This window comes from Dromiciops gliroides, chromosome 6 (assembly GCF_019393635.1).
Source record: "Dromiciops gliroides isolate mDroGli1 chromosome 6, mDroGli1.pri, whole genome shotgun sequence".
NCBI lineage: Eukaryota > Metazoa > Chordata > Mammalia > Microbiotheria > Microbiotheriidae > Dromiciops > Dromiciops gliroides.
In genome coordinates this window covers 101,329,641-101,349,135 of record NC_057866.1, presented here as the reverse complement: position 1 = coordinate 101,349,135, position 19,495 = coordinate 101,329,641, and the positions used below count along the sequence as shown (strand labels likewise).

General features: G+C 49.5%; 1 protein-coding gene across 1 annotated transcript in view; it reads right to left on the bottom strand.

Moving 5' to 3' along the window:
* Positions 1-6,525: 6,525 nt before the first annotated feature.
* The window catches only part of VPS16 (VPS16 core subunit of CORVET and HOPS complexes), a 29,361-nt gene continuing 16,391 nt past the window's right edge, over positions 6,526-19,495 (bottom strand). The window contains 32 exon segments of the mRNA XM_043972612.1: positions 6,526-6,808; positions 6,961-7,064; positions 7,459-7,555; positions 7,646-7,815; positions 8,114-8,193; positions 8,514-8,556; positions 8,558-8,620; positions 8,731-8,755; positions 8,757-8,826; positions 9,165-9,274; positions 9,593-9,611; positions 9,614-9,649; positions 9,652-9,724; positions 9,867-9,975; positions 10,075-10,110; positions 10,252-10,379; positions 10,493-10,624; positions 11,270-11,346; positions 11,708-11,819; positions 12,128-12,154; positions 12,156-12,197; positions 12,293-12,327; positions 12,330-12,353; positions 12,497-12,619; positions 12,803-12,921; positions 13,135-13,232; positions 13,235-13,276; positions 13,581-13,607; positions 13,609-13,710; positions 14,001-14,089; positions 14,244-14,328; positions 14,330-14,384. Coding sequence (XP_043828547.1) covers positions 6,664-6,808; positions 6,961-7,064; positions 7,459-7,555; positions 7,646-7,815; positions 8,114-8,193; positions 8,514-8,556; positions 8,558-8,620; positions 8,731-8,755; positions 8,757-8,826; positions 9,165-9,274; positions 9,593-9,611; positions 9,614-9,649; positions 9,652-9,724; positions 9,867-9,975; positions 10,075-10,110; positions 10,252-10,379; positions 10,493-10,624; positions 11,270-11,346; positions 11,708-11,819; positions 12,128-12,154; positions 12,156-12,197; positions 12,293-12,327; positions 12,330-12,353; positions 12,497-12,619; positions 12,803-12,921; positions 13,135-13,232; positions 13,235-13,276; positions 13,581-13,607; positions 13,609-13,710; positions 14,001-14,089; positions 14,244-14,328; positions 14,330-14,384 — 2,497 coding nt within the window. The 3' untranslated portion in view covers positions 6,526-6,663.

Here is a 19,495-nt window from a genome sequence, read left to right as displayed (position 1 = left end):
GGTCACACAGCTAGTAAGTGTTAAGTGTCTGAGGCCGGATTCCAGGGCCGTGCGCTATCCACTGCGCCACCTAGCTGTCCCAAAAACATAGAATCTTAACCTTTTTTTGTGTGAGACCCCCCACGCACAGTATGGTGAAACCTACAGACCCCTTCTCAGAATAATGTTTTTAATGTATAAAATATATAGAATTACAAAAGAAACGAAAGGTTAGTGAAAATTAAAATGTAACTTTTTTCCCATCAAAGTTCAGACACACTGAAATCTATGGCTACATGGATCCCAGAGTTAGGTTTAATATGTAAACTTGGGAACTTCAACTCTAGAACTCAAAAATGGCTGGCATTGCCACGTGCTTCTTTAAAAATCTTAGCATTGGGGTAGCTAGATGGAGCACCGACCCTGGAGTCAGGAGTACCTGAATTCAAATTCGGCCTCAGACACTTAATACTTAACTAGCTGTGTGACCCTCAATTGTCTCACTAAAAAAAAAAAAAAACCCTAAAAAAATCTTAGCATTATCCTAGCTTCTGTCATGTCTTGGACTGGGAAGGTTCACTCTCAGGATCTCTCCTTTCAAGTCACACACAAGCATATGGCTATTAACTCTACTGTGTGCTTCTGCTACAAGCCACCGGCCATTCCTGGTGAGAGGAAACTTCTTGGGCACAGGTTTCACAACAATAACAACATGGGTCTGCTCTGCTGTGCCTTGGTTTGTGTTTGCAAAATCCAAAAAAAATGAGAGTAAGCCAACTGGTCCTGTGGCTTATTTTTATAAATCACAGAGTGAAGCAGTTCCTCTGACATGAGTCCTTTTCCTTGATCCCCAATCAGCCAGTCATCTTTCTTTCTTTCTTTTTTTTCGGGGCAATGAGGGTTAAGTGACTTGACCAGGGTCACACAGCTAGTAAGTGTCAAGTGTCTGGGACTGGATTTGAATTCAGGTCCTCCTGAATCCAGGGCTGGTGCTTTATCTACTTCGCCACCTAGCTGCTCCCCAGCCAATCATCTTAAAGTCAGTTCCAATCACAGGAGTTATCCATGTCTTCTGAATAGGGGCTCTGTGGCATGCCCATTTCTGTGGTGAAGTGCCCCTCACATGCCTCCAAATAAAGGCCCATGTCCTGTAATCTCATGAGGCTGATGGGCAAACTCATCAGATTTACTAGGGACTCCCTTGATCATTCATATTATAAGAATCATCTGTATAGAGATGATAACTAAACCCATGGGGTCTTAGGGATCACCTAGGGAGAGAGTACAAAGAGAGAAGAGAAGAGGGCCCCGGGAGACAACCAAAAGAGAAAGTATAAGGAGAGAAGAAAAGAAAACCTTAGAGTTTGCCCCACTTTATGGAAGTAGGACAATGATACAGCAAAGGAGAATGAGCGAGGATTGTCGGCTAGATAGGAGAAACAAGAGAGAGGAGGATTTCAAAAAATCCAAGAAACTGAGAAAAGATCATTGGATTTAGCAGCTGGCAATCTTGGAGAGAACAGTTTGAGTTGAGCAGTGGGTTTGAAATTCAGATCTCAAGAGAACGAACAGTAAGTGGGAGAAGCAGATATAATGTATGGCTATCACTATCCCAATGCATCTCAGGAAGGAACAGGGCAACTACATTTAAAAAAAATAAAAAGAGGATTACTCAGTCCTGGAGAGGGATGACCAGACCAGGGACACAGTGGACCTCAGGATCTTACCAGATATCTGTTAGGTCAAGAAGCTGGAAAGGGTGTGAATTGAAGAGATCCAAGAGAAGAGCAATTTAGCAACAGGGACTCCAGAGTGCAGTGGAATGGGAAGGCAGAGGAGAGTATGAATTGTGGAGAGTAGGGCTGTGGTGGTTAGGGTTGAGAGCATGAAGGAAGAGAGAGGGGAGGGGTGGTACCTCCTTTGAATTAAATGAATAATAGGAACAGTTATTTCCTTTTTTGACAGGGTAATTAGACTGGAAGATGAGAATATAATAGATTTTGTTTGTCCAGATTTTTTGGGGGTGGGGTTTGGGGTTTTTTGGGGGGTTTTGTCGGGCAATGAGGGTAAGTGACTTGCCTAGGGTCACACAGCTAGTGAGTGTTAAGTGTCTGAGGCTGGATTTGAACTCAGGTCCTCCTGAATCCTGGGCTGGTGCTTCATCCTCAGCACCACCTAGCTGCCCCTGTTTATCTAGATCTTAATGAAGCATTTGATACCATCTCTTGCTAAATTTGTGGTAAAGATGGGCTAGATGAGAGTATAACTAGATGGATTCAAAAGTGGTTGAATGACTGGACCCCAAGAGTAGTCATTAATGGTGCCAATTTGGAAGGAGATCTCTCATCAACCTGTGCCTGGGAGACCACAAGGCAGAAGCTGATGACATTGAGGAAGGTAGGCAAGTGTAACGAAATGGGTACATAAGAGCAATAAGCCTCTGGACTGAGAATATTTATTTGGATGCCATGAACCTCAAAGGCAGAGAATAGAGGTTGTTAAGTGATGGTGGCAGAGTAGGAATTTGGCAGTGGCAATGGGGAGGAAAAAAATATACCAATTCCTCTTGCCCCTGTGAGCTGAGTGTGGGGTGGGGTGGGGTAAAGAAGAGAAGGAGCAGTGAACACTGAACAGGGTGTTGAACATTGTGACATCTTTAGAAGAATCAAAATTTCAATTAATACCAAAATATAGGAAGGGTATAAGAGGAAGAAAACAGGAACAAGGAGAGTTTATTAACCATAGAGCAGAGGTTCTGGTCAGAGCTATAAGTAGAGCAAAGTGATTGGAAGTTTGCCCAATGGCCTCCTTTTTCAACAGTCCCCTAGCTCTCTGTCCTTTTGCCTCATGTTCCTCTGTTTGCCCAAACATCTTCCAAATAGAAGGTCCTCTGCCAGCTTACACTTAAATGCTTGTGTGGTCCCAGCCCCAGCCCCAGTTGAATTTGCACTAAGTCTAAGAATTGAATTGCCTTGAGAGGTCATGAATTTCTCATCATTGAAGGTCTTCAGGGAATCTGGAACACCACTTGGTGATTCCATAAAAGGTTTTCCATTCTAGGTATAGAGTGTAATAGGCACCTTGAAAGGATCTCTCTGAGATTTTATAATTTTATTACAGACACTAAGGGTCTGACACACTGAGTGAGACAAACTCACAGAGAGATAGCAATACCTAGATAGACTGAAAGAAGAAAACCGACAAACAGACACAGAGACCCACCTAGAGATATAAATATACACAAAGAGGTGGATGTGAATACTGAATAAGAAGGCAGCACGGTATAGTGGAAAGACCCCTGGATTTGGTAGCAGGAGTAGTTCTGCTACTTATTACTTGGAATTGTACATCTTTGGGAAAGTCACTCCTCATCTGTAAAAGAAGAAAACTGGGCTAAATGACTCTGGGGGTCCCTTCTAGCTCAATCTATTTATACCAGGGAACAAAATAGATAGAAACCTAAGTGAAGTCACAAAGAGAGTTGAGCCCCAGCTGCCTGGGCCATTCTCACCAAAGCACAAAGTTAGACCATCAGCCCAATGCCCGACCCAGACATGCCCCTCCCCCGCAAAGTGCTCCCTGCAGAACCAGTCAGCCAGGAAGAGACACCACCACTCCCATCTCCTTCCCTGTTCTCTTTAAGCTTCTGGATTGCCAATGGCCACCTTGCCTTGCCTTTCTCCTACCCCCAAAGCCAGGAATTAGCCCCTGTCCCCCTCCATCTGGGAGTCCTCTGTTACATACCACGGCTGCATAGGAGATGAGCATTACTTTTTTTTTTTTTGGAGGGGCAATGGGGGTTAAGTGATTTGCCCAGGGTCATACAGCTAGTAAATGTCAAGTGACTGATCTGAACTCAGGTGCTCCTGAATTCAGGGCCGGTGCTTTATTCACTGTACCACCTAGCTGCCCTCGATGTGCATTCTTTTTGCTTCTCATCCCCTCTTCTCCTGCCTCTCAGTTATGAAAGCAAAGGTGCCTAGCCTGAAGGAAGGAGTCAGGGGTCAGAGCAGAGTGGAGCTCCAAAGTCAAAGACCCTCATGCAACCACCAACTTAGGCCAGGGCCTCATTCCTTCTCCCCCAGGGTACCCCTATAGCTTCCTATCGGGTCTCCCAGATCTCCCTTCTCCCCTTTGCTGCCAAATTGATATTCCTAAAGCACAGTTCTAACCATGTCACTGCTCTGCCCAAGAAGCGCCAATGACTCCCTCTCTTCCTTCTGGAAATTTAAAGCCCTTTATAATCCTCACCCAACCTCTTTCCAGCATGATTACACATGACCCCCCTTCATGGAACTCTGCCATTCCAGGCAGTGGACCTCCTTGGTGTTCCTTATACATTAAATCCCATCTCCTCCACGTTTTGGGAGCAGAGAATTCGAATGGTAGGAGTCACTCAGCTCTTGGCTGTTGCCTGGGTATCACAGAAGGCAGTGTTGATGGGGGGTATACCGATGACTACCCAAGTGCTCTAATCCGATCCCAGCTTTCCTAATTGTCAGATCATACAAATATGGACAGAAGGAACCTCCTAGATCATTTAGTCCAATCTTATCATTTTACAATGGGGAAACCAAGGCACAGAGGGATGACTCAATTTTGTCAAGGTCACATAGGTCATGAGGAACAGACCTATGCTCTGACTCTGAGCTCCATATTTTCTGCCATGGGAACTATTTTTCAGTCACTCGATCATGCTCCCAGTAGCACTTCAGAACCATCACACAGAGACAAATGTACAGACATCCAGCACACATACCCATATGGAGACACATAGAAACATACAGGAAAACATGCATGAATTCACAGGTAGGCACTTGGAGGGCAGCTAGGTGGCGCAATGGATAAAGCATTAGCCCTGGATTCAGGAGGACCTAAGTTCAAATCCAACCTCAGATACTTGACACTTACTAGCTATGTGACCCTGGACAAGTCACTTAACCCTCATTGCCCAACAAAACAAAACAAACACAGGTAGGCACTGGCAAACACAAATGGGCACATGTGTACTTGCCAACACAGGTTTGCACAGACATGTTTGTAAAGCTATTTCCAAAGATGCAAGCCATTTGGCCTGGAGTCCTAAGTCTAAGGGGCCCTAAGTAGGTCTCCGGGGAGCTTTCCTCATCACTGGGATGGGAAAGCATTCCTTCCATAAGCCTGGTTCACCCGGCCCTACAGACTTCCCCAACGGCCATTTTTATCAATTCACCCCTACACACCAAGAATCAACAGTGGTTTCCTGTTGTCTTTCAAATTCAAAGATCTTATTCAATTTGACCTCCACCCCACGGTTCAAATGATCTTATCTTTATTCCTTCCTTTAAGCTTATTTTCTCTCTTTAAAAGATGAAGAAAACATGACCTTCCAGGTTAAGAAGTCAGAGAAAGGACAGATCAGTCTCTCCCCAAAGGATCTGTTCTTAAAGTAGGGAGATCTAACAGAATAAAAGTGGTGTATGCAAGGAGCAGAGTTCCTAGGAAAACGTTTCTAGTTCTTGGAGTGGGAGGGATGGGAATCCTGGGGGTAGAACTCCAGGGAGAGGGAGAGACTCATCCCAGCATATGAAGAGGGTGAGTAAAGACCTCAGAACGGCAGTGCCATCTGCTGGGAGCATCAGGGATTGGTGCTCACTGGTGAGAAACTCCTGGCTCCTAGCGTGGATACACATGTATCTTTCATCCCTGATCTATCAGTCCTATCCAAGACTAAAGCTGGGGACATCCCTTCAGAGGCTCTCACGGCTCCCAAGGATTCAAGCCTAAGACCTTCCCCCTCCAAAAGGTCATCCATTGTGCCCTAATCCCATGACACCCACAGGGGTAATTGGGTTATAATGGATAGGACCAAGGGGCACCTAGGTGGTGTAGTAGATAGAGCACCAGCCCTGGATTCAGGAGGACCTGAGTTCAAATATGACCTCAGACACTTGACACTTATTAGCTGTGTGACCCTGGGCAAGTCACTTAACCCTCATTGCCCCGCCCCCCCCCAAAAAAAGGAAAAAAAAAAGCAAAGAAAAAGAAAGAAATAACAACGACCAGGACAATAGTAGAGGAGGCAAAAGTAAAAATAGGACCATCAGTCACGGGCTTTGCCCTGGCAAGCCTGGATCTACATTGTGGTCCCTGCCTCAGAGAAGAACTCCCAGAAACCAGACTAGGTCAGGGGCAAACCCTGGAGGACTCCAGGAAATGAGCTCGCATTTACATAGGACTATGCTTTACATGCAAGACCTCATTTAGGTGCAGTTAGCATGTCAGTAGCACAGCTATTGCTACCTTTTTACAGATGTGGAAACTGAGGCTGAGAAGCAAATGAACCAGAGTCAACAGAGATGCAGAAGAGACCATAGGAATTCCAGACAATCTGGGAACAGGAGGGCCTATGGCGCATGGGAAATGGAGGGTGGTGGTGGTGGTGACTGGACTAGCTTTCTAATGCAGAAGGAAGCCAGTGATTCTAGTCCCAAGGGGCGGCTGTAGCTTAATCCTGAAAGAAGCCCAAGCCAAGCAGTCACGACAGAAGGAAAGCAGAGAGGAGTATGAAGTATTTAGACTTTATTTACAGTTTCAGTTTACATGCTCCAACCACATCCCCATGTCCCAGTGCCCTGCTCCCCCTCCCCCCACCATTTCTGAGAGCAGTTTTTGATGTGGAGGAGGGCTGTGAGGGAGGGCTCCTCATTTCCTCTGGGCCAGGGCCCTGGCACGCTGAATTTTGTCAGCTGTGGCTCCATCTGAGGCCCCTGTGCAATGGGACAGGACGAGGCTCAGCTCTGCCTCGTTGCGATGCTCAATGGCCACATCTGCAGCCTGTGCCACATCCCTGAAGTGGGGAGAGAGGAGTCAGGTCAGGGCATACCCTGAGGCCACTGACCCTCAGCCTCTCATTCACAGATAAGCAGATTCTCACAAAGAGGCCTCCACTCCCTTCTTCCTCTGTGCACAGACCCTGCCAGCCCCCTCCCCAAAGCATACCCGATAAGAAGGAAGGCCTTGACTTTCTGTTCAGGGCTGACTCGGGCAGCAAACTTCTTGGCCTCGAATTTGTTCCGTCGCTTCATGCACACTTCAACAAAGGGCTCAGGGAGAAATAAAGGGCAGAGGAGTCATTACCAGAACCTAGCTTTGAGGCCTGGCCCAGCCCTGCCCTGCGCCTGTTCTTTCAGGATACTGTCATTTGTGAATCATATTAAAATATACATCTCTTTTTTGCAGGGGGAATGGGGGGGTGGGGTGGGGGGGAAGGGTGGGGCAATGAGGGTTAAGTGACTTGCCCAGGTTCACACAGCTAGTAAGTGTCAAGTGTGCTGAGGCCTCGTTGAACTCTGATCCTCATGAATCCAGGGCCAGTGCTTTATCCACTGCACCACCTAGCTCCCCCTAAGGATAGGGTCATTTTGGCCACTTCCCACACCAGAAACTTTGATGGATAAAGGTTAAGTCTCTTCCAGGGTTGGGGGGCCCCCTCCTCACCAGATACCCAATGGGTGATTTCTTGCTCTTGGAAAACTTTTCTAGTTCTTCCCAGTCCTCCCGATCGGCCAGCGCAGTCAGTTTTAGCCACCAGAACCTAGGGAATGAGCCAGACAAGATCACTGGCAGCCAAAAGGAGGCCAGGGCAATTGTTCAATGGCCAGGTTGCCCTAGGGCCCAGTCATGCCTTTTGTCAGGGATGCGGAAGTCCCGGGCCAGCTGCTCTGCACGCTTGTTGTTGCCACTGAGGAGAAGGGAAGTCACTGTGTCGTGCAAGGACAGATCCAGGAAGTGCCCGCCCAGCTCATCCTCCAGGCGCCGCTGGAGTCTCAGGAGCCGCATCTGCTCCTCTGTGGCCTGCAGAGGGAGAGAAGTAAAGGTGTGTGTGTGGAGGGAAAAGCTAACAAGATGGGCAAGGCCAGATGCCTCCAAGTGCAGGAACCACTCTGGGGGTCATAGGATGTTAACAGAAAGGCCCAACCCCCTCATTTTATAATGGAGGAAACTAGGCTCCGAGAGGGAGAGCTGCCCTAGTTCACACAGGAAATCAGTGACACAGACAGGACTGGAACTCAACTTCCTGACAAAAGGGCTTCTGGGTTAGAGACGCACTGAGGGGTGAGGAGTGGGGTGAGAGGAAGGTGAGATCGTCAACCTTAGCAGCAAACTCATTCTTGGCCTTGTAGTACTCGTCGGCGGCAGTCTGAAGCGCTGCGACTCTGCCCTCGATCCGCTGTAGGAGAAAAGGGGAGGGCCTGATGATCTCAGGGCAATTCCTTCTCCAAAGGACTGCATCCTCCAACCCTGCGGCCCGCTGCTCATTCCCTGTCTTCTCCTTCTCTAGCACCCAGCAACTGTGTCTCCAGTATTCCCTGGCTCACACGGTGAGTCTGCTCTCCCTAGCCACATGGGCGAAGAGGCTATCTCTTATGGATCCCTGGCAGACTGCTTGGGGCCTCATTTCTGGAAGCCAAGGCCCACTGAGCCAGGCAGCTGTCCACTGGGCAATGTCCTCATGTCCCTGTTCCGTGGTGTAGCCCGCGACCCCTGACCAGCCTCAGCTGCATAGCTGGCCCGGATGTGGAAGTTGCCAAGCTCTTTGGTGATTGTCATCTTGGTTGTAAAGTTCCTTCAGTGTCTCCAGCTCCTGGTGCTTACAGAACTGGGGAACCAATCAGGGAGAGGTTTGTCAGCCAGAACCATTCACTAGGTTTGCCATTAAGCATCCCCCTCAGATGTTCCCTTCCTCCGCTCACACCCAATCTCACATACCTGTCTATACAGACTCAGGGCCACAGCTGGTCCTGAGGGTCATGAAGAAATCTCCACGATTCAGCTCATTCTTTAGAGCAATGACAACTGTAAACACTGTGAGCCAGGGAAAAATTATGACATGCTTCTTCCCAACCTGCCACCTCTACAGGAGAGGCCCAGGGGTTGGGGATAGATTGACCTTTGCCTCTGCTGTGGACAGCAGGAGAACTGAGGCAAATGCCTGAATGTGGGGCATTTGCCCCACAAACAAACATCAAAAAGATAAAGAACCAAGACCCTGGGAATGAGAATTTGGGCTACACTCATCCTAGAGGCCAGTTAGCGACGCTGAGGAGTAGAGAAAGACTAGGAAGGAGCGATTTCTGTCTTGTTGTCCAAGTCATTAGTGGGCACATGGCCTTCTTCCTCTGTGATCCCCACCGGAGGCTCACCCAGGTCTGTGTCCCCGCTCTCAATTGCTTTACTCAGGGCCAATTTGCTCCTCTTCATCTTCAGCAGAAGTGGCACCTGCTCCCCAGACCGTGGTTTCATACTCCTGTAGCTGGGGAGACAGAGCAGAAGATAAGGAAAAAAGTCACAGGATGGCAGGTTCAGAGCTGAGAACAACAGGAAGTCGGGCTTTCCCCAAGAACAAGGGAAGGGGCTAGTACAAAGCCCTCCCTTTACAGATAGGGAAACAGAGCCCCAAGCCATGCAGTGGCAGGGCTGGAATTTGAAGCCATGCCCCTCTGGCTCCAGTGCGATTTCCAATCCAACACTTTCCTCCCCATGGTGAAGGAAGCAAAAGAAGCAAAGCTTGAAGGGGAAAGGAGTGAGCAGGATTGGGGAGGGAAAGACCTAGAGGAAAGTGCCCTCAGACCTGAGGGCCAGCTCAGTCCGCCACAGCCATAGGCACGGGCAGCGATATCTGAGTAGAGACCCCCGGCGTATCCCCAAGCTTCGGGTTGATGGCACGAGCAACATCTTCATCTGACACATCCTTCTGCTGCACCTGGGGATTGGAAGTCATCAAGGCCTTTGCCCCATAACATCTGGGACCGTGCTCTTTCTCAGACTGCCCATGGTACATTTGGCTTCCTTCTACCTCCTGCCAAAGTGCTTCAGGACTCCCTGCAAACCCCACCTTCTCCTACCTTGTAACAGGCCCAGTGGGCCAGGATTCGACTGACACCCTGGACTTCAGGAAGTCGAAGGTACTCGCAGATCTGGATGGCCAGAGGATAGAGTCGCCGCAACACCAGCCTAGGGGTGAGGAAGGAAATGGGGAAAGAGGCACCTTAGATGCTTTGGGCCTGTCCCCTACAGTGAAAAATAACCCCCAGTACCTGCCCCATTACCTACCTGTCCAGCAAAACTTCCATAGTGAGCTGTTTGTATCTGGTTTACAGGTAAGGAGCCAAACCGAAGAGAAGCCCTCCACCATCACCTCCCCTTTACTGGAAGGGGATCCCCAAGGGACAATGTCAGCATCTCCCAGCCCCTGGGAGAGGAGGATATTGAGGGCACGTTCTTGGATACTGGGTGTAGGTGAGAGGGATTCCAATGGGATAGTCTCGCACGGCATTGAGCACCCTCAAGTCCTGACACATGCGCACGAAAGTGTCTGGTGGAAACTTGTCAATAAAACACTTTCCAAAGGAGGCTGCCTGAGATGGACAGAAGGTGTGTGAGGGGCTAACCAGGTGGAGTGAGCCGGCACCACTGTCTCCTCCCCACCTCCCCTCTTTGTGGCCACCCACCCCTCCCCTTTCCCACTGACCCTGAGCAGGCTCTTCTGCATCTCAGGCTGGTGCTCATGGCCTGCAGCTTCAATGCACTGCCGGACCGCCTGGGGCAGCTGTTCCCGCTCCTGGATCTCCCGGAGGTACTCGTCGGCCTTCTGGCTTTCTTTCTGAAGGGTGAAGAGGGAGAGGTGCCAGTGTGGTGACACTGGGCTAGGAAGAAGGGGAGTGTCACTAATCATAGCCCCTGGAGGCCCTTTCCACCTCCCTAAGTGCTGGTGCAAGTCAGTGAGAGAACAAGGGGAGTGGGCACCCAATCCAAATGTGTCAGGGATGAACCTGAATTCCCAAGTCCCCTAGAAAGAGAGCTGCCCAAACATCTCCAAATGCATGAACTCTTGTACCCTGAGCCCCCCAGAGCCACAAGCCTTCCACCTTCACATCCTTGGGATGGAGTGAGGTGAGGTGGGCCTGGACTTCGGCCTAGTGCCCTCCCCTTCCAGTTGCCAGAGGGACCCAGAGGCGATTCTATGACCCCGTTGCCTTCCTGGGTCTTCTCAGCCTTCATCTTGTTGGCTAGAGAAGGCCTCATCCTTGTGACCTGTCTCTATGGTGCCTCCACTGCCCCTTACACACTTGCTTCCCCTCAGCCCTTTGAGTACAAGCCCTTGTCCCTAGGTGCCTCCAGCCATATGACATGCATCAGGAGAAAGCTGCCCAGCCTGGCTACTGTATGCTAGGAGTGGGCCCTAGAGCTAGATGGGAGGCCTTAATGTGGGAGGCTGGGGGGAGGTCACAGGGGGCCAGGGTTTCACCTCATATTCCTTCTGGGCTTCTAGCAGAAGGGCTCCTGGGGCCATAGAAGCAATCCTGAAGATCTCTTCACTGGCCACTGTGGATGTGGAAAGGAATGGTGAGTATGTAGCACCTGGGGTGAGGGTGGAGGCCCAAGCCTCAGCATGCACAAGTGTCCCCGAACCAGGTGATACCTGTTCCCCCCTGTAGGGGGAGCTCCCTTCCCCCAGCCCCAGCTGTCAGTAAGCATTTATGAAGCCCCACTTGCAGGGTAACAGTGCTCTGAGTTGGACATAGGCTGGACCAGCCTCAGGTCGTCTAGTTTCTACTGGTGCTCACAGTCTACAGTCTGGGCCTGGCTTTTCACAGAAGCCCCACGACACCGCTTTCTCTATAGTCTGGACTTCCTCCCCATGAAGAGCCTGCAGCGCTCCCCTCCCCACTAGTCACAGGCCTACCCGGAACTTCGTGCAAAAACTCATGGACATTTCGGGAGAAGATCCGGACTCCGTCCAGTTCCGGCACTAGGTATGAATCCTCTCTAGAACGAACCTACAGTGTTCAAGGAAGCTCCGAAGGGTAAACAGACAGGAAAGGAAGGGGGCAGGGTCCTCTGTACAACTCAGGGAGTCTAGAGGGGAACGCATCCCCAGCCACCCTCAAGGCTTCAGGGATCCTCCCCTATTAAAAAGGATACTGGGGGCAGCTAGGTGGCGCAGTGAATAAAGCACTGGCCCTGGATTCAGAAGTACCTTGAGTTCAAATCTGGCCTCAGACACTTAACCTTACCAGCTGTGTGACCCTGGCAAGTCACTCTACCTCCATTGCCCCGTGCAAAAAAAAAAAAAAAAAAAAAGGATACTGGATGCCTTCAGTGCATTCCCGGCCACCAGGAGCCGGCGCTCCCCAGGCCACCACGACAGCCTTCTGCTTGCCCTTTGGGGACGACTACACCGTGCCATGGGGAAAGTGTGTTTTCACGAGCCACCACAATACATGGCACCTCTGCACCAGTCTCCCTCAGGCCCGTCCCAGCACCCGACTCCTTACCAGGCCCATCTGCTTGGCGGCGCTCGATGTTGCAGTTGAACTCGACAGCTTCTCCTGGGGTAGGCCATGATGACATGATTGTTCCTGCCTTCAGGTCCTAGCAGGCCCTCCCCAAGATGCCCCAAGATGTCACTGAAGAATGGTCTAGAGTCCTGGGGGGTGGGGGTTTCAGAATCAGGGTGTCCCTGGTTGCTTACCTTTGAGTGAAGACAGGCCCATCCATATGTGGCCTGTGTCAGTGAACAACGCAAGGAACCGATAATTGAAGGACACAGCCATCTGGAGGAAGCCACCCACTCCTGAGCCAAGCCAGGGGGTACCTGGATGGACAGCACAAGGCCCAGCCCAAAGTGTGGAGGGGCCAGCCCTTTCTGTCCTTAAACACCATCAATCCCCCGCTCTCATGAGGAGAGAGCGTGCCTATGTGCTTGTGTAACTACTGATTCTGGCCTCCCCACCAGACATGTGCAGGGGGTCCAAAACGTACGTTCTAGTATACTCACCACCCCCGAGCAGGGCCGTATTGTCTAACAGGTAGAGGTCAGGACCTTGGCTAAAAGTACAAGTGTCACTCGGTACTTGGAACAAAACTGTCCAGCAGGAGGGCAGAGCCTGTAGCCCGAGAAGGAGAAATGAGCATGTGGGGAGACTGAGGTTCCAGAGGCCAAGGTCAGGGTAAAGGAGCAGGGCCTGGTTCCCTAGCACCCATTCCTGCAAATCTATATCAAATACACTGACCTATCAGAAGCAGACATGCCCACCTCCCCCTTGCTCCAGGCAGTGCCCACAGTGGGCACAGCAGAGAGCACCTGACCATCTGAAGAGGGGGGTACCTGGCACCTCTGGCATCCTACGAAGCTTGAGTCACCCACATTGCACTGAGTGTAAAACGATGGCACCAGTGAGGATGGCAATCCCTTGACCCAAACGCTGTGGTGGAATACACGGGCATCCAGAACCCGGTTCGGATGCACCTCCTGGATAGGCCAAGGGGAAAGGAGACAGGGGAGAAGCAGTTACTTACCTAATATTCTCTCTTGGGAAGGGATGAAAGACTCCCCAGTCCTAGACCCAGGGCATAGAACACAATAGCAACTAGACCCACTTAAGCCTATCTCTGCCCCAGCCAGTGCCTCTCCTCCCGCCCCCCCATCACCCCCCCCCAGCCTCCATTACCAGCTTCAGCCTAACCTGCCCTGCACCCCCTTTCAGGTCCTGCCTGCAAGACAACACCCCTGTCGTCCCCCCACAACCACAATTCTCACCCTGCCTCACACCTACATTGCCCATGCTAAAGTGTCTCCGGAAGGTCACCATGCAGCCCGTAGACCAGCACAGAGCCATCTTCCTGCACGCACAGTAGCTCCTCCTCCGCTGACCAGCCCATATCACCACAGGGCCCGCTCTTCCACTGAATGGGGGCAACAGAGCACATGAACAAGCTAATAGGGAGCTCTCGGGGAAGAGGTACAGGGAGGGGGGAGGAACCCCTGGGGTCCAAAGGAAGGTGGGAGGGGACGGGCACGTCCTAGCTCCAGGGTTGATGCACGACAGTTAGGGTCCAAGGGGGCTGGCTATGGGCGGGAAGCAAGGAGTTACATGGACAGTGGGGGCAGAGAGGTGGGCTGGATGGTGTGCCCACATGCTGGAGCTGGAGAACAAGGAGATGAGTGAGGACCACCCTGCAGCCAGGAGGCATACCAACAAGCTGGCCAGAGCCACTCAGAGGACGAATAAGATCTGAAGCAATGGTCGAACACTGGGGTGACTTCTCCTCTTCCAAGGGTTTTCTCAACAGAGCTGGGGAAAGGGACTCAGTATGAACACACAACCCCCTGTCTTTGCCCTCAAACCTACCCCCTCCCAAAACACAATCTCCCGGAGGCTGGAAGAGCAAGAAGGACGTTAGGGAGCTCAGGATGGAGGAAAGAAGACCAAGAGAACCCAGAAGAGCCACGGGAGCAAAGAGAGGCCTCTGTACTGGGGGAGGCCTACCGATGGGGCCCCCGTACGGAGCTGCAGCCACCAAGGCAGTCTCTGAGTGGTTCCTTCAGGTCCCAGTCCATGCTGTACAGCTCGAACTTCCTGCCAGAAACAGAAAAGAGCCCAGGTTAGTGTCAGGGTGGGAAGCTTGGGGAACAAGACTTTCTGAGTTGATTAAACTCCTAAGAGCTCATCAAAGAGACTCCAAAGGAAGCAAGGTTTGGGAGGAAGCAGCTGGGTAAGCCTGGAGGACAGAAGGCTGACAGACCACCCAGGCCTGGGTACCAAGGAGAAAGGCAGAAGAGGCGCCTCAGACTTGTCCTCCAAGGGGGAAAGAATTTGCCTGGGCTAGAATGCTCCTTCATACATGAATGAAAGCAACTGAAGAGACAAAAGAAAAAGCTACCAGAGGAGGAAAGGAAGGGAATAAACATTTATAGAGGACCAACTATGTGCCAAGCACTATTGGAAATGCTTTACAATTATGATTGTGTGTGTGTGTGTGTGTGTGTGTGTGTGTGTGTGTGTGTGTGAGGCAATTGGGGTTAAGTGACTTGCCCAGGGTCACACAGCTAATAAGTGTCAAGTGTCTGAGGCCGGATTTGAACTCAGGTCCTCCTGAATCCAGGGCCAGTGCTCGATTCACGGCTCACACCTAGCGCCCCTACAATTATGATCTTTTTGACCATCACAGCCACCTTGGCAGGGAGGTGCTATTATTATCCCCATTTTACAGTTGTGGAAACTGGAGCAGACAAAGGTTCAGTGACTTGCCCAGGGTCACATGCCTAGAATATGTCTGCAGCTGGCTTTAAACTCGGGTCTTCCTGACTCCAGGCCCAGTGCTCTATCCACTGCACTACCCATTACTACTGGTAGTAATACTGAGGTTCTCAGAAGCTCTCTGCTTCCTAGCTCAAACAGGTCGAAAACACCTGAGGGCTTCAAAAGAAGGCTCTCATTTAACCCTCAAAATACTCTCTAAATGTAAAGTTATTTAGGGGGTCCCATGGTCTAATAGAGGAGTGCAGGACCCGGAGTCAGAAGACCTCTGTTTGCCTCTGTTCCCTCATTTGTGAAATGGGACAATCACAGCCACCTACTTCACAGGATGGTTGTGAGGAGCGAGTGAGATTGCCTTGTGAAGTGCTCTGCAAACCTGAAAACCCCTATATACATGCTGGCAATAGTGTGGTGGTAACGGTGACAACAACCACCGGTGTGACCTAGTGCAAATCACGCCACCTCTCTGGGCCTCCGTTTTCTGATCTCCACCTTCCCGCAGACAAATTCCTAGGAAAAGCTTATGCCGATGCTTCTTCACTTCCCTTAACTCCTTACTGCTCTAAGATGGCTAAAGGGGTTCTGAATTGCTAAGCCCAACAGGTGTTTCTTAGCCTACTCCTGCTTAACATCTCTGAAGTCCGCAGTGCTTCCGATCCCTTTCTCTCTCTGTATAATCTCTCCTCCTCGGGTGTTCAGGGCTGCGCTCTCCCCTGGTCCTCCTCCTACCTGTCACACGGCTCACTCTCTCAGCACCTCTGCAAGACCTTCAGTCACGTCTCCTGCCCCTCTATGTGAAGGGATGCCCCAGGGCCTTGTCCTGGTTCCTCCCTCTGTCTACAACCTTTTCTCTGGGTATTCTCACTCCCGTGGTTTAACCATGTCTCCATGGCAGCTCATTCCTAAACCCGTACAATCAGTGCTCATAGCTCTCCTGAGCTCCTGCCCGCATCTCTACGTGCCAGTTTGATCTTTCTACCCAGGTGCCCCAGAGGCATCTCAAACTAACAGGGCTCCAAATATTTTCCCCACAATATCCACAAAGGACACCATCATCATTATCATCGTCCTCATTGTCTTCTTGGGACACTGCCTTCCTCTCAGTCACTTTGGTTTGCAATCTCAGAACGAGTGGTGATTATTCCTTCTCCCTCAATTCCTGCATTAAGTTCAGCTGCCAATCTGACTCAATCTCTCCAACACCATTCACATTTCCCCTTTTCTCCCCTCACAGAGCACTACCCTAGTGCAAGCCCTTCTCACCTGAACTACCCCGAGCACCACCTCTTCACGGGTCTCCCATATCACCTTTCAGAGCCCAAACTACATCACACACCTTGACTCAAAAAGCTTCAAGTGTCTCTCTGTTGCCTCTCAAATAAAAAACGAAACATAAAACACACAATTCTGTCTGGCATCTCAAGTCCTTCCAATCTGCCTCCAACCTACTTTTCTATACTGATTTCACATAGTCTTCATTCTGGCCAAACTGGCCTATTAGCCATTGCTCTACACGGCCAGCCAGCGTCCTCCATCTCTGTGTGAGCATTTCTCCATGCCAAAAGGGTTGTCTCCCCTCATCTCTGCCTCTCTGAGTCCTTCTCTTCATCCCTCTTCTCTCTCTCTCTTTTTTTTTTTTTGGCTGGGTGTCACGAAAAGTTCTAAGTCTGATGAAAAATAGAAACAGCAAAGTCTCCAAGCCATAGAAAATAGGTTTATTGAGAAAAGGGTACTGGTGTCATATTAGAGCGGTCAGTCAGGGGACTGGCTAAGGACTCAACAGGGTTTTATACCCCTACAGGGCTTTAATGCTTATATACCATTTTAATTTAGATAATCTAATTTTAGAACCGTCTTCTTAGCAATCACGACCAACTGCCTACAGGATAAAGTCATCAAGCAACAATCTTATCGATCTTCTTGCTTTCTGACAGCATTGAGGATCACTCCTCTGATGACCCCTTCGTTTGACATGTCACACATGAATTCTGGGAAATCTTAAGTCATATCATATTGCTGACTACATCATCTGGGATTGCTAATTATTGAAAATATCATCTGACATTGTTAAGCATAAGAGACATACTACTAATACAATACGATAAAATAGCTAACTATAATAAATCACAATTTTTTAGTTAATATGCTGAGTATCATCAAATTTAAATCCATTTAAATCTCTTATAACTAAGGGGTGGGGAAAATTTTACAGGAGCAATGAGGTTTAAGTGACTTGCCCAGGGTCACACAGCTAAGTAATGTTAAGTGTCTGAGGCAAATTTGAACTCGGGTCCTCCTGAATCCAGGGCTGGTGCTTTATCCAGTGCGCCACCTAGCTGGCCCCTTATCCCTCTCTTGAGGTTGAGCTCATGTATCGACTCCAAAAAGAGGCCTTTCTTGACTCCTTGAGGTGTTATGTTCCTCTTTCCCTCCCCAAATACTTAGTATTTATTTGGACACATTTTGTGTTTGAAAGGTAGTGTGGGATAATGGATAGAGAGATAGTTTGGGGGCCAGGAAACCCTGGGTTTGAAGCCACCTCTGATTCATTCTACCGTGTGACCCTGGACAAATCACTTAAACTCTCAGGGTCCACAAGGACTCTAAAACTAAGCTTCAGAGTAGTGTCAATGAAATCATAGCTGCATTTAAAAACTGTACTGACTTATCTGTGTACAGTTGTGTCTCTGTGCTGGAACATATAAGTTCCTTGAGGGCAGGAAGTATTTTGCTTTTGTCTTTGGACCCCAGTGCCTAGCACAGGTTTACATAGTAATAAGTATTTGCTGAATGAATGAGGTCTCAAATCCTAGGGTCTCACCACTCTCCTTTGTTTATTCCTTCACACACAGACAAGCAGTAACACTACCAGTCCCACTGCCTTCTGTGGGAGCCCATCCAGAGACTGCAGGGCAGTAAAATGAAACTTGCCTCTCATGTGCAAATGTCTAATTACTGGAGGTTTTTCTTGCCCATGACCACGGTTGGGGATCTCAACATCCCTCGGGGGTGGGCAGGGGTTACAAGGAATTAAAGAGTCCAAAGAAACCTTAGAGCTGTCTAATCCAATGACCTGAGTTTACAGATGAAGAATCCTGCGCACCGGAGGCAGGGAAGGGATTTGTCTAACATCACACAGAGAGTAGCGAGATGGAATCAAACCTGGATTTTCTGACTCCAGATCTAGTGTTCTTTTCACTAGACTATTTTGCTTCTTACTACTGGTGTGCCCTTTGTATGGATGAAGAATTCAGAGGGTATGAAGCTTGTCCAAGTCCCAGAACTAGCAAGTAATGGAACCAGAACTAGAGATGAGGGCCCTGGGGCTCTTTCCAACACCCTACATGGCTTCCCTAGAAAAGCAAGGAGCTATCTGTATGCTGAAGGAATGTCAGAAAAAGGGACAAGTGATGGAAGACACAGTGAATACTAATGCACCCCTGGGGGGGGAGGGGTGGGGGGACGGGAACAACAAGGAAACTGGGAAGAAGAATCACAATAAATAGCAGGCTCTTTTCTCAGAGTCCAGGAATAAACCACCAACTAGGAGGTCACCTTAATTGGTCCCAGGGAGAAAGACAGGGGGTCAGAGTGTCTAGAGTGGACCACAATAGAGGTGTTGTCTCTGTCAAAAGCAAAGCAGTGAATAACTTCTTGCCTTGCCTTAATAATTCCATTCTTGAAAAGTAAAGGCACCCTCAAAAATTAAGAGAATGTCTACCCTGGACCTGATTCTCACCAAAGAGGAACTAGTAGCTGGCATGAAAATGACAGAAATCTTTTGGAGATGTAAACTATCCCATCTTAAAATTTGTGTGAAGAAGAAGTTGGTAATAGTTTGAAATGTATCCTAAGGACAAATACCTTTGGTTTCAAGGGATCTGTTTGGTTTATTTGCTTTTGAGGGGGGAAGCTGAGAGGTGTTCCTTAGCTATGTATTTTTCATTTTATTTTTACTTTCAGTTCCAAAGCCTCTCCCTCCCTCCACTTCTCCCACACACATTAAGAAGGCAAGAAGGAGGAGCAGCTAGGTGGTGCAGTGGATAGAGCACCGGCCCTGGAGTCAGGAGGACCCGAGTTCAAACCCGGCCTCAGACACTTAACACTTACTAGCTGTGTGACCCTGGGCAAGTCACTTAACCCCAAATGCCTCACTAAAAAAAAAAAAAAAAGAAGGCAAGAAGGGGGCAGCTTGGTGGCACAGTGGATAAACACTTGACTAGCTGTGTGACCCTAGGCAAGTCACTTAACCCTCATTGCCTCACAAAAAACCCCCGACCCCGCCCCCCCAAATAAGGCAAGAAATATGATACTCCCTGTATGTGTCCTTAGCTATATTTAGGGAAATAAGAATGAAAGAAATCATACAGCTGGTACACATCCATTCTGGATGGGAAAATGGTAATAGATAAAGGAGAGAAAGCAGAACT